General features: G+C 37.4%; 1 protein-coding gene across 1 annotated transcript in view; it reads right to left on the bottom strand.

The window, feature by feature from the left end:
- Nucleotides 1–13888, bottom strand: part of LOC150101467 (serine/threonine-protein kinase Genghis Khan-like) — an 896778-nt gene that overhangs the window by 544133 nt on the left and 338757 nt on the right. The window contains 1 exon segment of the mRNA XM_090400803.1: nt 3754–3881. Within this exon segment, the coding sequence (XP_090256929.1) occupies nt 3754–3881 (128 nt within the window).

Below are 13888 nucleotides of genomic sequence, written 5' to 3'. Positions count from 1 at the left end.
CTCACCATTATACCCCCCCCCCCTACTGCATGTACACTTGCTCAAAATGTTCCATGTAAAAGTTAGCAGTGGGGGGGGGGGTATAATGGTGAGCTCATGGATGTGCCTTCTTTTTGGGTAGAAAGTGTTTTGCCACACAAAATAGCCAGAATGTAGTATATGCATAAAGAGTGCTGTGATATTGGGAGGGAATTTGTCCTGTAATAGGATTGTGTTATTGATTGGGACAAATTCCCTCCCGATATCGCAGCGCTCTGTGCATGTACTACGTACTGGCTATTTTGTGTGGCAAAACACTTTCTACCTACAAAAAGAAGGCACAGCCATAGGCTCACCATTATATCCCCCCCCCCCCCCACTGCTAACTTTTACATGGAACATTTTGAGCAACGTGCTCTAGATTCCTCTTCTTTAAAACCCAAAGTCTGGCTTAGATACATTGGTGATGTTTTTGCTATTTGGCCCCGTGGCTGCCAGACACTAGACAGTTTACTCAGCCACCTAAACGAACAGAAATGCATACAATTAACAATCGAGATTGAAAAGCAGAATGCATTTCGTTTCTAGATACACTTGTCACACGGCTTCCTTCTGGAAATTTTTCCTTTGCTGTTTACCAACACATACTGGCCAATATAAACACAAAAACTCCTACCACCATTACCCAACACAAAAAACTAGGGTCATTAATACACTTAAAAACAGAGCTTTGAAGATTTGCGCCAATGAACAGGCACTTAAAGATGAATTAAAAGTTATCAGCAATACTTTCCTAAAAATGATTACAGCCAAAATACTATCAACAAAATTCTGTACAAGACTTCGCTTAAAAACAAAAAATAAAAGACTACAATAAAACTGTAACCAGTCTTACATTAAAGGGATATCAGACAAAATAAACAGAATACTACAAAAATACAACCTTAAAGCCACCTTTAAACCTCCTGCAAAATTAAAGAACTTACTCAACACATCCAAGGATCCACTCCCTTCACTGGTGTCCATCCTGGAGTGTACCGTATTCATTGCACCTGTAATATAGGGGAAACTATAGTTTGCCCTATATAGGGGAAACAGGATGCACAATTCCTATCAGAAAAAAGGAACATAAATGACACATTAAATATAATAACTATGCTCAAGCTGGTCCTTCTGATCATGCCCCGAACACTTTACATAGAATAGACTGGAAAAGCACCTGTTGTTTACATCACCAAAACATGGTATGAACATAAATGTAAGGAGGCCTGTGAGATTCTTATCAATCACCCTAATCTTAACAATAATGATGGTCTAAAAATCCCAAACATATGGAAGGCACATATTCTACCCACTTAACCTTTCTTCATAAGAGTTAATTCTAAATAGAACCATAGGTAATCCATAGCTAATATAACAATTGTCATGTTAATTTAGGACATCAAGTTTTAAAAGAGGTAAACCGTGAGTAGACATATCGATACAAAATAAATAACGGAAAAAACTCACGTAGAAAGATTATTTAATAGTATAATTTTCGCCTGTGTGTCACAGGCATCTTCAGTACATTAAGCTTTTTGGAATTGTCAGTTAGTGTTTAATTTTGAGCTTAATGTACTGAAGATGCCTGTGACACACATTCGAAAATTATACTATTAAATAATCTTTCTACGCGAGTTTTTTCCGTTATTTATTTTGTATCAATTTAGGACATCATTTTCACTCTAACAAAACTATCTATATGAAAGAATGTTTCTCTAATGTTGTCTTAAATAGAATATAGCTTTGATGTAGTTAATTTGTTTTATTTTATTTCATTTTATCGTAATTTTATTTTCACTAGAGGTCAGGCCAGTAGAATAACCATTGATCAAATCATTGTCTCTTCAGCATACTAAGTGAAATGTAATTTAGCTTGTCTCTGTATATATGTGTATACTCCAGATGATGACCTTATCATGAAGGTCAAAATATTGGGAAATTAAAATAATTATTTATAACACGGTTGTAAAGTCCATAATTTGTGTAAAATGAATGACTTTCAACAGACAATGGAAAAATGATGGTTGCCAGTACAGTGGAGGAATGACCATTGAAGTACCTGTAGAATATACGATGCCTGAAACAATGCACCTATGAAATGGAGCTTGGAGTGAATCTGCAAGAGCCCTAGATCATCTGTCAGTCTAAATGCTCTCCTTTGAACAGCATCAAGAATTTTTTAGGAAGTTTTGGTGCATCGCCCCAAATATGTGAGCAGTATCCTAAGGATGGGGCAGTACTTCAGATAGCTTTTTCTTGAAAGAGAATGCCCGGCAGGTTGGATGTTGAGGAAGAAACTGGTGTGTTTATGCCAGGAAAGATCAAGGGTAAATGTTAGTCCAAGCAAAGATATTTAATCTGGTCTGGTGAGGGTAGGATAAGGTAAGGATAAATGAGCTGAGATGTCATTTGCGAAAGAAAAAGAGAGGCTATGTTTTGGTGGCATTGAACATGACAAGATTGTCCTTGCTCCACATAAGGATAGTATATAGATCAATATTTAAGGAACTGGTAGTAGATGATCTTAAAGTTTGGGATGTCATAGTACTGCATCATTTGTCAAATGAGTAGGACTAATGGAGAGTACTATCATCTGTAAAGCTATGGATAGGATTAGTGGTGATCAAGAGTGAGTCATTCATCTATGGGAGAAAGAGAGTAGGTGATAGGACAGAGCCTTGAGGCACTTCTGCATTGGTGGTAAATCTCAAGGTGATGGAGCTATTTAATATGACTCACTCCGAACAACCAGATATATATATGGCTATCCAATTACAATGGGTGGCAGTGAGATCAAAGGATGGCAATTTGTTGAATTTTATCTCTTATAAAGTCACCTTAAAAGTCACACAGTAAAAAGGTTACTTTTCATCCTCACACCACCTTTGCATCATTTTAGCAGTGAAACTTCTGTGTCCCTTCCTCTTGAACATCGAATGAATTATCTGAGAGGATGGTGAGAGCGAAGACAGAGAACAAGTTTAAAACACAGTATGATAGATTTTGCGTTGTCTAAGGAAGATCTCTCATACTGCATCATATGACTCCCCAGAGTTCTGGAATAATAATAATAATAATAATAATTGGTGAGTGGTATCACTATGTATCTGGCCTGGGAAAAAGATCTTGGCTAAAATCTGACCTGCAGTGGCAAGATGTATGCATTTTCAGTACCATTTAAGTATTAAGTTAGTCAGTCATATATGGAGATAGAAAGGGTTCTTCACACACACACACACACACACACACACACACACACACACACACACACATGTATAAAAAAAGAAATATGCAATTGACTATCATGCCTAACAGACAACCAAAAAAATATACACATCAATTTATCATATCTGGATCATGTAAGCAGAAAGTAACTTTGTAAGAGATGAAATTTAGAAATCTTAAGGAGCAAATTTCTTCTAAACTATGTCTAATCGTAGTGAGGGGGATATCAGTGTAGTATGTAGTTTTATCCAGCTGTAAAATAGATGGTAACCACTTTTATTTGGAATGTACTCTTTTATTCTGGAGCAATCAAAGAATATCTTATCTTTATTAGCAATAAGGTAACTGATGATACTTTTCATGTTCATTGTGAGGTCTCTCTATGGAATGAATTCTGTAAGCTACAGTATAGTAATGTCCATTTGCCCTTTCTAATGACAATAGAATAAAAATAATAACAAAAAAAAAAAAAAAAAAAGAATTAACTCATAACTAATGAATTCATACCTCTTATTTTCCTTTGCAATTCCATCTTATCATGATCTAATTTTTGTATTCTATGTTCACAAACAATATGATTATTGCCAATATATTCTAAGCTGATACCAAAAGGTCCGCCAAAACCTGATAACTTGCTAGAATATATAAAAAAAAAAAGAAAAAAAGAAAGAAAATAAAGAAAAAAACTTTAGAAATGCAGTTAAAGGAATAAATGAATAAATACTTAAATATTTAAAACCAAAAAAAGTACAAATTCTGAAGAATTCATTCATATACTCTCCCTTCTTTGAATGACATAAAGTAATAGTAAACTTTATAGAGTTTCAATTGAATTTATGTAACTTTTTGAGGAAAGATGAATAAACAGAATACTATATAAATAAAAAGAAATTAAATCAGACAATAAATTCTAATAATTAGGATGTGTTCTTGAACGTATCACACATGCATTTAGTCATTTCGTTAAGGTAATTCAATAAGGTAAAATCCATTAGTTTGGATTACCTACCATTCAAATATAATGATGATAATGATAATGATGATGATAATAATAATAATAATACAATGAGAAGAAAATTCATTTTCTTCATTACTTTATTAGATATTTTTAAAATCACTAATCATTCCACACTGTTAATGTGAATCCCATCCACAAAAAGACGTAAGATCATCATACATTACTATAGATGAGCCAAGAGTTATGTAATCTGAAAAACCTTGCTCTACATGCCAAGCATGAAATCTTTTCAAATTGATTAGTGCTTCCAATGCACAAGATGATGATGGTTTTAAACCAGATAATGATGAAATCCATCTAACATCTAAAGACATGCCCAAACTTTCAAGTTTGAAGTGGTACACAAACTCGCAGCTTTTTATTATTATTTATTATTATACGGGCACCTCCATGGAGTCCAAAGACTCATCGCAGGAGACACAATCTATCATACCTCTCCTTGAACCCATTAACTGAAAAAGCACTCACAACTGACTCTGGCAACCTGTTCTAATCATTCACAACTCTCCAAGCAAAAAATCTAGTCCTCACACTGACTACACCTATATTCAACTTCCAGGAATGACCCTTGTTCTAGTCCTCTTTGGCCAAATGCTGAAACATTTCCCATGCATCTATCCTATAAAATCCTTTAAGCAGTTTCTATCATATCCCCTCTTTTTCTCCTATCAACCAACTTCTGCAATCCACACACCCTCAATCTATCCTCATAGGGCACATTCCACAAGCCACTCACCATCTTGGTCACTTGTCTCTGAATCCTCTCCAGTGCTCTTCCACATCCCCAAGAAACCCAGGGGACCAGACTTGAGCACAGTAATCCAGATGTGGGCATATGAAGGCCTTAAAAAGAGGAATTACAACTTCTTTATTTCTACTTGTTAATGAGTTCTTCATTAGCTTCATCTATTTCCTGGAGTACACTGAGCACCATCAATGTGATAAATGGCATGTAATCAATTTATCGGAAAGTGCATAACTTAACATTTTTCGACATTAAACTGACACCCAATAACTTTTGCCCATACTGACAATCTATTTAAATTGTGCTGAAAGCTCTCCACGTCACCTTGATTAACTATTACTCTACCTAATTTTGCATCACTGACAAAGAACTGAATATTTCCTTTATCATTCATGTACAAATTAAACAGGAATGGTCCCAGCACTGAACCTTGCTCACACCACCAGTCACTTGTTTTTGCCTCGATTCTGCCCCTTCATATACCTCTTTTTGATATCTGTCTAGCACCCTCTTATCCACTTAACCAGTGTCATATCCTTCCCCCATTTGTTAATTTGCATAACAGGGTTCCATGTTTGGTATTATGTATTTAATTAATAGACTTCCATGTTTGGTATTATGTCAAAAGCCTTTGCAAACTCATCGTGTAGCCATTTATTATTAATAATAATTACTACTCTATTATAAAAAGTTAGTAAATTACTAAGGCATGACCGACCCTTCACAAAGCCATGTTGACCCTCATACAGTATCATATTTTTTATCATATTTTTTACCCATTCTTGAATTCTCTTTTTTTTTGTAATTTTTCTAATACTTTTACCACTCCACCTAATATACTGTAGTCTGAGAACCTCCCTTATGCAAAGAAATAATTTTGCCATCTTTCCACTCCCCTGGAACTCTACCAGAGATGAGACTTAAATTAAACAGCTTAGTCAAAGACATTGCCAGTTCTCTTGCACATTCTTGCAAAACCCTAGCTGATATCCTATCTAATCCCACAGCTGTATTTACATTGAGATTCTGCAATATCGTAAGGACATCCAATTCATCCACCTCTGTTTCCACATTGGTGTCTGTCACATAGGTTGAAGAAGTAACCTCACTAGGAAAATATATGCTTGCAAAGTGATCAATCAGTAACTCAACTATTTTATCCGTTTCTGTCTCCTAGTGACCATCATCACTCATGATGGTTAATTTTCCACAGTCATTCTTCCTCTTACTTGCCACATAATGAAAGAACTCTTAGGGGTTTCCTTTGGCCTTCTCAGCTAAATTCTTCTTATAAGCATATTGGACAAAGAGCTGAAGTGCTACTACAGGTCCAATCATGCCACTACCTGCATTTGGAAATATTTCTGATGGATAAGAATAACATAAGTGTATTTAAAAGACATATTTCGGTGATTACACCACATTTTTTTATTATTCAGTTCTATAAAACACTGAAATAATAGTTCCCGACAAGTTTCGTAAATCGTAGGATTTACATCTTCAGGGGTAAATAGTATAATTTAAAGTTTAAACAAGAGAATTAATAAATACAAATCATAACTGTCTGGCAATTCATAAAACTCAAATAACAGAATGCATATATATAACGTTATTGACGTTGAACAATACTGGAAGATGTCACGTGTGCTTGTTCTCGTTTACAGTCCGAGCTCAGATTGAGGTAGATTTTTTATTAGAGCTGACCACACTTAATGGAGAATTAAACCTTAATTTTTATTGCATTGGGTTGGGTTTTTTAGCATATTAGCAGCTTCTTTAAATTTTCTTATATAACTGTTGTTTTCTATGTATGACATCGTCGTTTTTTGCCAGAGTACATCGTGTCCAGTGGAAGTGGTATGGAAAGCAAGACTCGTTTTTTGTTCTCTTTTGTATTGTACGTCTTTCTGGTGTTCAGCCATGCGTATTTCTCCAGATCTTCCTGTCTGTCCTACGTAGCAAATCCCGCAAGAGCAATGGATTTTGTAGACTCCTGGTTTTTTAAGAGGATGATGATGAGGTGGTTTTGGTGGATGTAGGAATCTTGAGATTTTCTCCATAGGAAGGAAGGCTACTTTTATGTTGTGTTTGTTCATTAATTTGGCTAGCTTGTCTGTAACATTTTTGATATAAGGAAGTGAGATTGCATTTTTGTAATCCTGTTTTATTGTGTTGTTAGCTGGAGGCATTTTAAGAATTCTCTTGATGGTTTTTGTTTCATATCCATTCTGCTGGAGGATTTGTGTTAAGTATTTTAGTTCTTCATTACATCTTTCTTGTGTGCTGGAGATATTGTATGCTCTGTCTCGAAGAGTTTTAATTAAGCTTATTTTTTGTGAAGGATGGTGGTGTGAGGTTGCATTTAGAAATCTTCCAGTGTTTGTAGGCTTCCTATATACTGAGAAGGAGCGTATACTTTCTTCATTATCTTCTAATAGAATATCCAGAAAAGGAAGTTTTTTATTTTTTTCTTGTTGTAAAGTGAATTTTATGGTGTTGTGCAAATTGTTGAGATAATCTTTGAAATTGATAAGTTCATCTGTTGTTCCACTGAATATGATGAAAATATCATCCACATAGCGTAGCCATATTTTTGGTTTTTTATGGTAATTCTTAAGAGCATTGTTTTCAAAATTTTCCATAAATAGGTTTGCTAATACCGGTGATAATGATGAACCCATGGCCAGCCCTTCTCTTTGTTCCCAGATTCTATCTTTATAGGTGAAAAAAGTATTGTTTATACAATGTTTAAAAAGATTCAAGATGTCCGGAGGGAAGAGGTCTTCTAGGAGATTCAAAATTTCTTGTCTTGGGACGTTTGTAAACAAGCTGATAATGTCGAGACTTGCTAAGATGTCTGTTGGACCAATATGTATATCTTTCACTTTTTCTATGAAATGTTTAATATTTTTTTTTTTTTTATGAAGGAAGATGTTTTTCCTATATGTTGTGAGATCATGTTGGTGAGGTATTTCGCCAAGTTGGAAGTCGGTGAATCTCTTCCATCTACTATTGGTCTTAAAGGTATATCTGTCTTATGGATCTTTGGAACACCATATATTCTTGGTATCAAAGGATGTTTCGATTGTAAGCATTTTTTAAGTTCTTCCGTCCAGAGAGGCACTTTTTTATTAGATCATTTGTTTTTTTGTGTGTAGGCCAAGTCGGGTCTCTGTCTATGGGTTTGTAGGTGTTGGTATCTTCCAGGAGACTTTTCATTTTGTTATCATATTCTGTAGAATTTAAAACGACAGTTGCATTGCCTTTATCCGCTTTTATTATGACAATATTTTTGTCATCCTTTAAATTTTTAAGGCAAACGTATTCATTGTAAGGTAGGTTCCTACGAGGTAATCTGCTTTTTAATAGTAAAGCTGTACTTTCTATACGGATAAGATCTGCCGTGTTGTCCGGTAGATTTCTAATTCCTTTTTCTATTTGTGCTATGATATCAATTTTTGGAAGGAAACGTCGGGTTAAGGCGAAATTAAAACCCTTGAGTAAAAGATTATTCTCCTCTTTTGTTAGGACTCTCGAAGAAAGATTAATAACTACTTTTGAATGATCTAGTTGTTTTTTATGTATTTCTTTCTTCTGAAGGAGTACGTTGAACTTATTAATTAATGTATGTTTCTTCTGTTCTGAGATCGCTATTGCTTTGTTAAATGTAACGCTATCAATGTTGTTCCATAGGTAGGATGGAAGAGATGTGGCCAGTTCATTATGAAGAGAAAAAGTGTTATTACTAATTAATGCTAATTCAGCTCTAGTGACTGTAATTCTTTCTCTTAGAAAAGCTAGTTCCATTTTATGATAAATTCTGGAGGCCTTGTTTGTGTGGAATATGCATTTGATTTTGATGAATTTCGGGATGACTTCATTATCTCTGCATTGGATGAGGAAAATTAGATGATTAATGAAGTTGAGATGTTTAATGCATAGTTTCTCTAGTTGTATAACTTTATGCCAAAAGCACTCACCGTAAGTTTGCAATTGCAGGCGTAAACTTCTGTGGCTAATTGGTTCAAAAGACATATTTTGGTGATTACACCACATTTTTTTATTATTCAGTTCTATAAAACACTGAAATAATAGTTCCCGACAAGTTTCGTAAATCATAGGATTTACATCTTCAGGGGTAAATAGTATAACTTAAAGTTTAAACAAGAGAATTAATAAATACAAATCATAACTGTCTAGCTATTCATAAAACTCAAATAACAGAATGCATATATATAACGTTATTGACGTTGAACAATACTGGACGATGTCACGTGTGCTTGTTCTCGTTCATACAGTCCGAGCTCAGATTGAGGTAGATTTTTTATTAGAGCTGACCACACTTGATGGAGAATTAAACGCAATCTCGCTTCCTTATATCAAAAATGTTACAGACAAGCTAGCCAAATTAATGAACAAACATCCTTCCTATGGAGAAAATCTCAAGATTCCTAGATTTACCAAAACCACCTCATCATCCTCTTAAAAAACCAGGAGTCTACAAAATCCATTGCTCTTGCAGGATTTGCTATGTAGGACAGACAGGAAGATCTGGAGTAATACTTATGGCTGAACACCAAAAAGACGTACAATACAAAAGAGAACAAAAAACGGGTCTTGCTTTCCATACCACTTCCACTGGACACGATGTACTCTGGCAAAAAAACGACGATGTCATACATAGAAAACAACAGTTATATAAGAAAATTTAAAGAAGCTGCTAATATGCTAAAAAACCCAACCCAATGCAATAAAAATCAAGGTTTAATTCTCCATCAAGTGTGGTCAGCTCTAATAAAAAATCTACCTCAATCTGAGCTCGGACTGTATGAACGAGAACAAGCACACACACGTGACATCGTCCAGTATTGTTCAACGTCAATAACGTTATATATATGCATTCTGTTATTTGAGTTTTATGAATAGCCAGACAGTTATGATTTGTATTTATTAATTCTCTTGTTTAAACTTTAAGTTATACTATTTACTCCTGAAGATGTAAATCCTACGATTTACGAAACTTGTTGGGAACTATTATTTCAGTGTTTTATAGAACTGAATAATAAAAAAATGTGGTGTAATCACCGAAATATGTCTTTTGAACCAATTAGCCACAGAAGTTTACGCCTGCAATAAGTGTATTTACTATTTTATCATCAAAATAACAATGTAATTTCTATCAGTATTGTAATGTTAAACTGCATATTTCAATGAATAACATATTTTTGATACTGGTAAGGAGCGGAACTTTGTGGAACCACTTTAAAGAATGGTTACTGATAGATGGCAGGTATGTATATATATATATATATATATATATGTATGTATATATATATATATATATATATATATATATATATATATATATATGTATATATATATATATATATATATATATATATATATACTGTGATGGTCCATCTAACTGATCTGTAATGTGTGTCCATCTACTGCAAGTGAAAAAAAAAAGCACGACATGATACATGCATTTCCCCGATTTTATTAAGGAAAATGTAGTATAATTATACTGAATATTTATAAGTATTATTATTATACAGATATCTCCATGGAGTCTGAAAAGTGATAGTGGGAGATCCATTATTCACACAATATATTGTGAAATATGTGGTTGCCAGATGTAGTGATGAGGCACTCGCAACCACATTTAGCAACCCATTCCATCCATTCACCACCTTCCAAGCAAAAATTCTAGTTCTAATACCATTATTAACTACACTCTTACACAACTTCCACTAGTGACCCCCTTGTTCTCTCCCTTCTTGCCATGTATTGAAAACAGTATTTAGTGTCAATCCTTTTAATTAATTTTTAATTAATAAATACAAACCTATAAAATTCCTTTAATAAGGGGTTTTATATGATTTATATTAATCTTATGGCTATTTAGCGTATTTTAGTTTAGGATTTTTAGGGCAATACTGAAGTTTAACATAGATAAATATATGAAGAATATAAGAGGGAAAATTTAGACATACCTTTGTAGGATGTTGCAGGCTGTCTTCTTATTCAACAGCATCCCAGCGTGTGGCGATATACATTCATCAGCTGTTTAGGGAAGGGAGTATGACTGAAAGGAAGGGGTTTTGGAAATGGTGGAGGTAGAGCAATGTGGGAAAATTATTGGTGAGGCAAGGAGGATGTGAATCTTTCTGAAAAACCCAGGTTTTTATATATATATTATTAAGGGTGGGCAGAGAATACTTTGGGAGGGGGTTGAAAATAGAAACAACTTTTTGGAGAAGGGGAAGAATATGGTGGGATAGGTTCAGAGGTGGGAGTAATGGGATGTGAGCTGTTTCAATAGTGCGTCATCTTCAGAGCTCGTGTTTATATTTATTTATAGGTAGTGGATCGAGTTCCAAAGGAATTGTAGGAAGGAAAGATTGTCTCACTTCATAAGGGAGATGATAGAACTCAAGCATCAAATTATAGGCCTATCTGTGTGTCAGATGTGGTTAAGGTGTTGGAGAAGCTGGTGAGAACTGGGATCTAGAATTGAGTTGAAAACAATGATATTATCTTTGATGGACAGCATGAGAGAGAGAGAGAGAGAGAGAGAGAGACACACACACACACACACACACACACACACACACACACACACACACACACACAGTAGTATACTTAGATTTTGCAAACGCTTTTCATAGATAGCACATGATAAGTTGATAGTCAAACTAGAGTGGAAGGGGTTGGATATTAGATTAGATTAGTGCATTGGGATTATGGACTGGCTATCTGATAGGTATCAGCAAGGTTGTGTATTGGGGAGCAATATCCCAGAAGAGGAAAGACGCTAGTGGTGTGCCTCAGGGGTCTGATTTAGGGCCACTGCTGTTTAACCTGTATGTTACGATGTTGGCAAAGATTTGGATGGGGATATTCAGCTGTTTGCAGATGATGTAAAGGTGGGACGAACCATGAAAAGAAGATGTTGTGGCCTTACAAGAAGACTTGAATAAATTAAGTGATTGGGCACGGGAATGGGGATGCGAATTCAATGTTGCAAAATGTAAAGTTTTAAAATTTGGAAAACAAAAATGGGATGCAGAATTTACTGCTTAGTGAGGATATATTGTTGGAGGTGGAGGAAATAACAGATCTGGGGGTGATAGTGGATAAGGATCTGAAATTTAGGAAACACGTAGCTAAAATTTGTGAAGACAACAAAAAGGCTTCTGGGAATGATGCGCCGAGGACACTGACTTGTAGAAGTAGGGGAGATTCCTGTTCCATTGTATAAGGCTCTGATTTGGCCACACATGGCCTACTGTGCACAGATTTGGGTCACCTGGTTTTCAAAAGGATGAAGAGGTGTTGAAGGTCCAGAGGCAACTGACTAAGGTGGTTTCTGATCTCTAGAATGTTGAATATGAGGAAAGGTTGAGAAGATGCAATTTACAGAGTCCAGTGGATAGGAGGAAGAAAGGGCGATATGATAGAGACATAAAAGTTAGTAAGGAGTTGTTATAAGATCAATGTTTGAAGAGGTTTTACAGAAAATGGTTAGAGATCAGGGGAGAACCAGAGGTCAATCCTGGAAGTTGTATAAGGAGGGTGCGAGCAGGGGAGTGAGAAGCAGGTTTTTTGCATGCAGAGTCGTGAATGATTGGAATGTCTTGCTTGAGAGGGTGGTGTCTGCAGAGAATTTGAGTGTGTTTTAAAGTGTGGTATAATGAGCTGTGTGTATGACAAAAGAACCCCATTAGATGAGTCTTTGACTCCATGGGGTCTTAGGATATTAATAACTTAAATGCTTCTATCATGTCTTCTTTGTCACCTATTAGTTTCTGAAGCAGACTCTCCATCTATTCTCAAAGGGGTATTCCATAGACCAGCCACAATCTTTGTCACTCATCTCTAGATCCTCTCCACCACTCCATGGAGTACGAGAGTCCCAGATCTGTGTCCAGGTCCAGATGTGGCCTTATTAAGGCCTTACATAGGAATTAAGAAATAGAGCAATAACCTCTCTATACCTATTTGTTGGTGTGTTCTTCAACAACCGCATAATCTGGTTTTCTGTTTTGTTTACTTTTGCAATAATCCCCTCTAAACTTCAGCTCCCTGTCCACAATCCTCCCCAAGTCCTTGGCATGATCATTTTCCTACAGCTCAGTTCCATTAATATAGTATACAGCTTGCAATCTCTTCCCAAATTTCATCATCTTACACTTAACCATATTAAACTGCAGCTATTTACTTTTGCCCATCTTGCAAGTCTATTTAAGTCTGCATGCAAGATCTCGGCATCAGTTTCATTTACTATTACTCTTCCACTTTAGCATCATCAGCTAACAACTGAATATTTTTTGCCAAATCATTTCCTATATCATTGGGGGGGGGGGTGGGGGGGGGGGGGGGTGGGGGGGGGGGGGGGTGGGGGGGGGGGGGGGTGGGGGGGGGGGGGGGTGGGGGGGGGGGGGGGTGGGGGGGGGGGGGGGTGGGGGGGGGGGGGGGTGGGGGGGGGGGGGGGTGGGGGGGGGGGGGGGTGGGGGGGGGGGGGGGTGGGGGGGGGGGGGGGTGGGGGGGGGGGGGGGTGGGGGGGGGGGGGGGTGGGGGGGGGGGGGGGTGGGGGGGGGGGGGGGTGGGGGGGGGGGGGGGTGGGGGGGGGGGGGGGTGGGGGGGGGGGGGGGTGGGGGGGGGGGGGGGTGGGGGGGGGGGGGGGTGGGGGGGGGGGGGGGTGGGGGGGGGGGGGGGTGGGGGGGGGGGGGGGTGGGGGGGGGGGGGGGTGGGGGGGGGGGGGGGTGGGGGGGGGGGGGGGTGGGGGGGGGGGGGGGTGGGGGGGGGGGGGGGTGGGGGGGGGGGGGGGTGGGGGGGGGGGGGGGTGGGGGGGATCTCCTTGAACCCATTAACTG

The sequence above is a fragment of the Typopeltis vanoorti genome, chromosome 11 (genome assembly GCF_054136105.1).
Source record: "Typopeltis vanoorti isolate ZY-2024b chromosome 11, IOZ_Tvanoo_1.0, whole genome shotgun sequence".
NCBI classification, from domain to species: Eukaryota; Metazoa; Arthropoda; class Arachnida; order Uropygi; family Thelyphonidae; genus Typopeltis; species Typopeltis vanoorti.
Note: the sequence above shows the minus strand (reverse complement) of the source record. Positions and strands in the feature narration are given on the sequence as shown.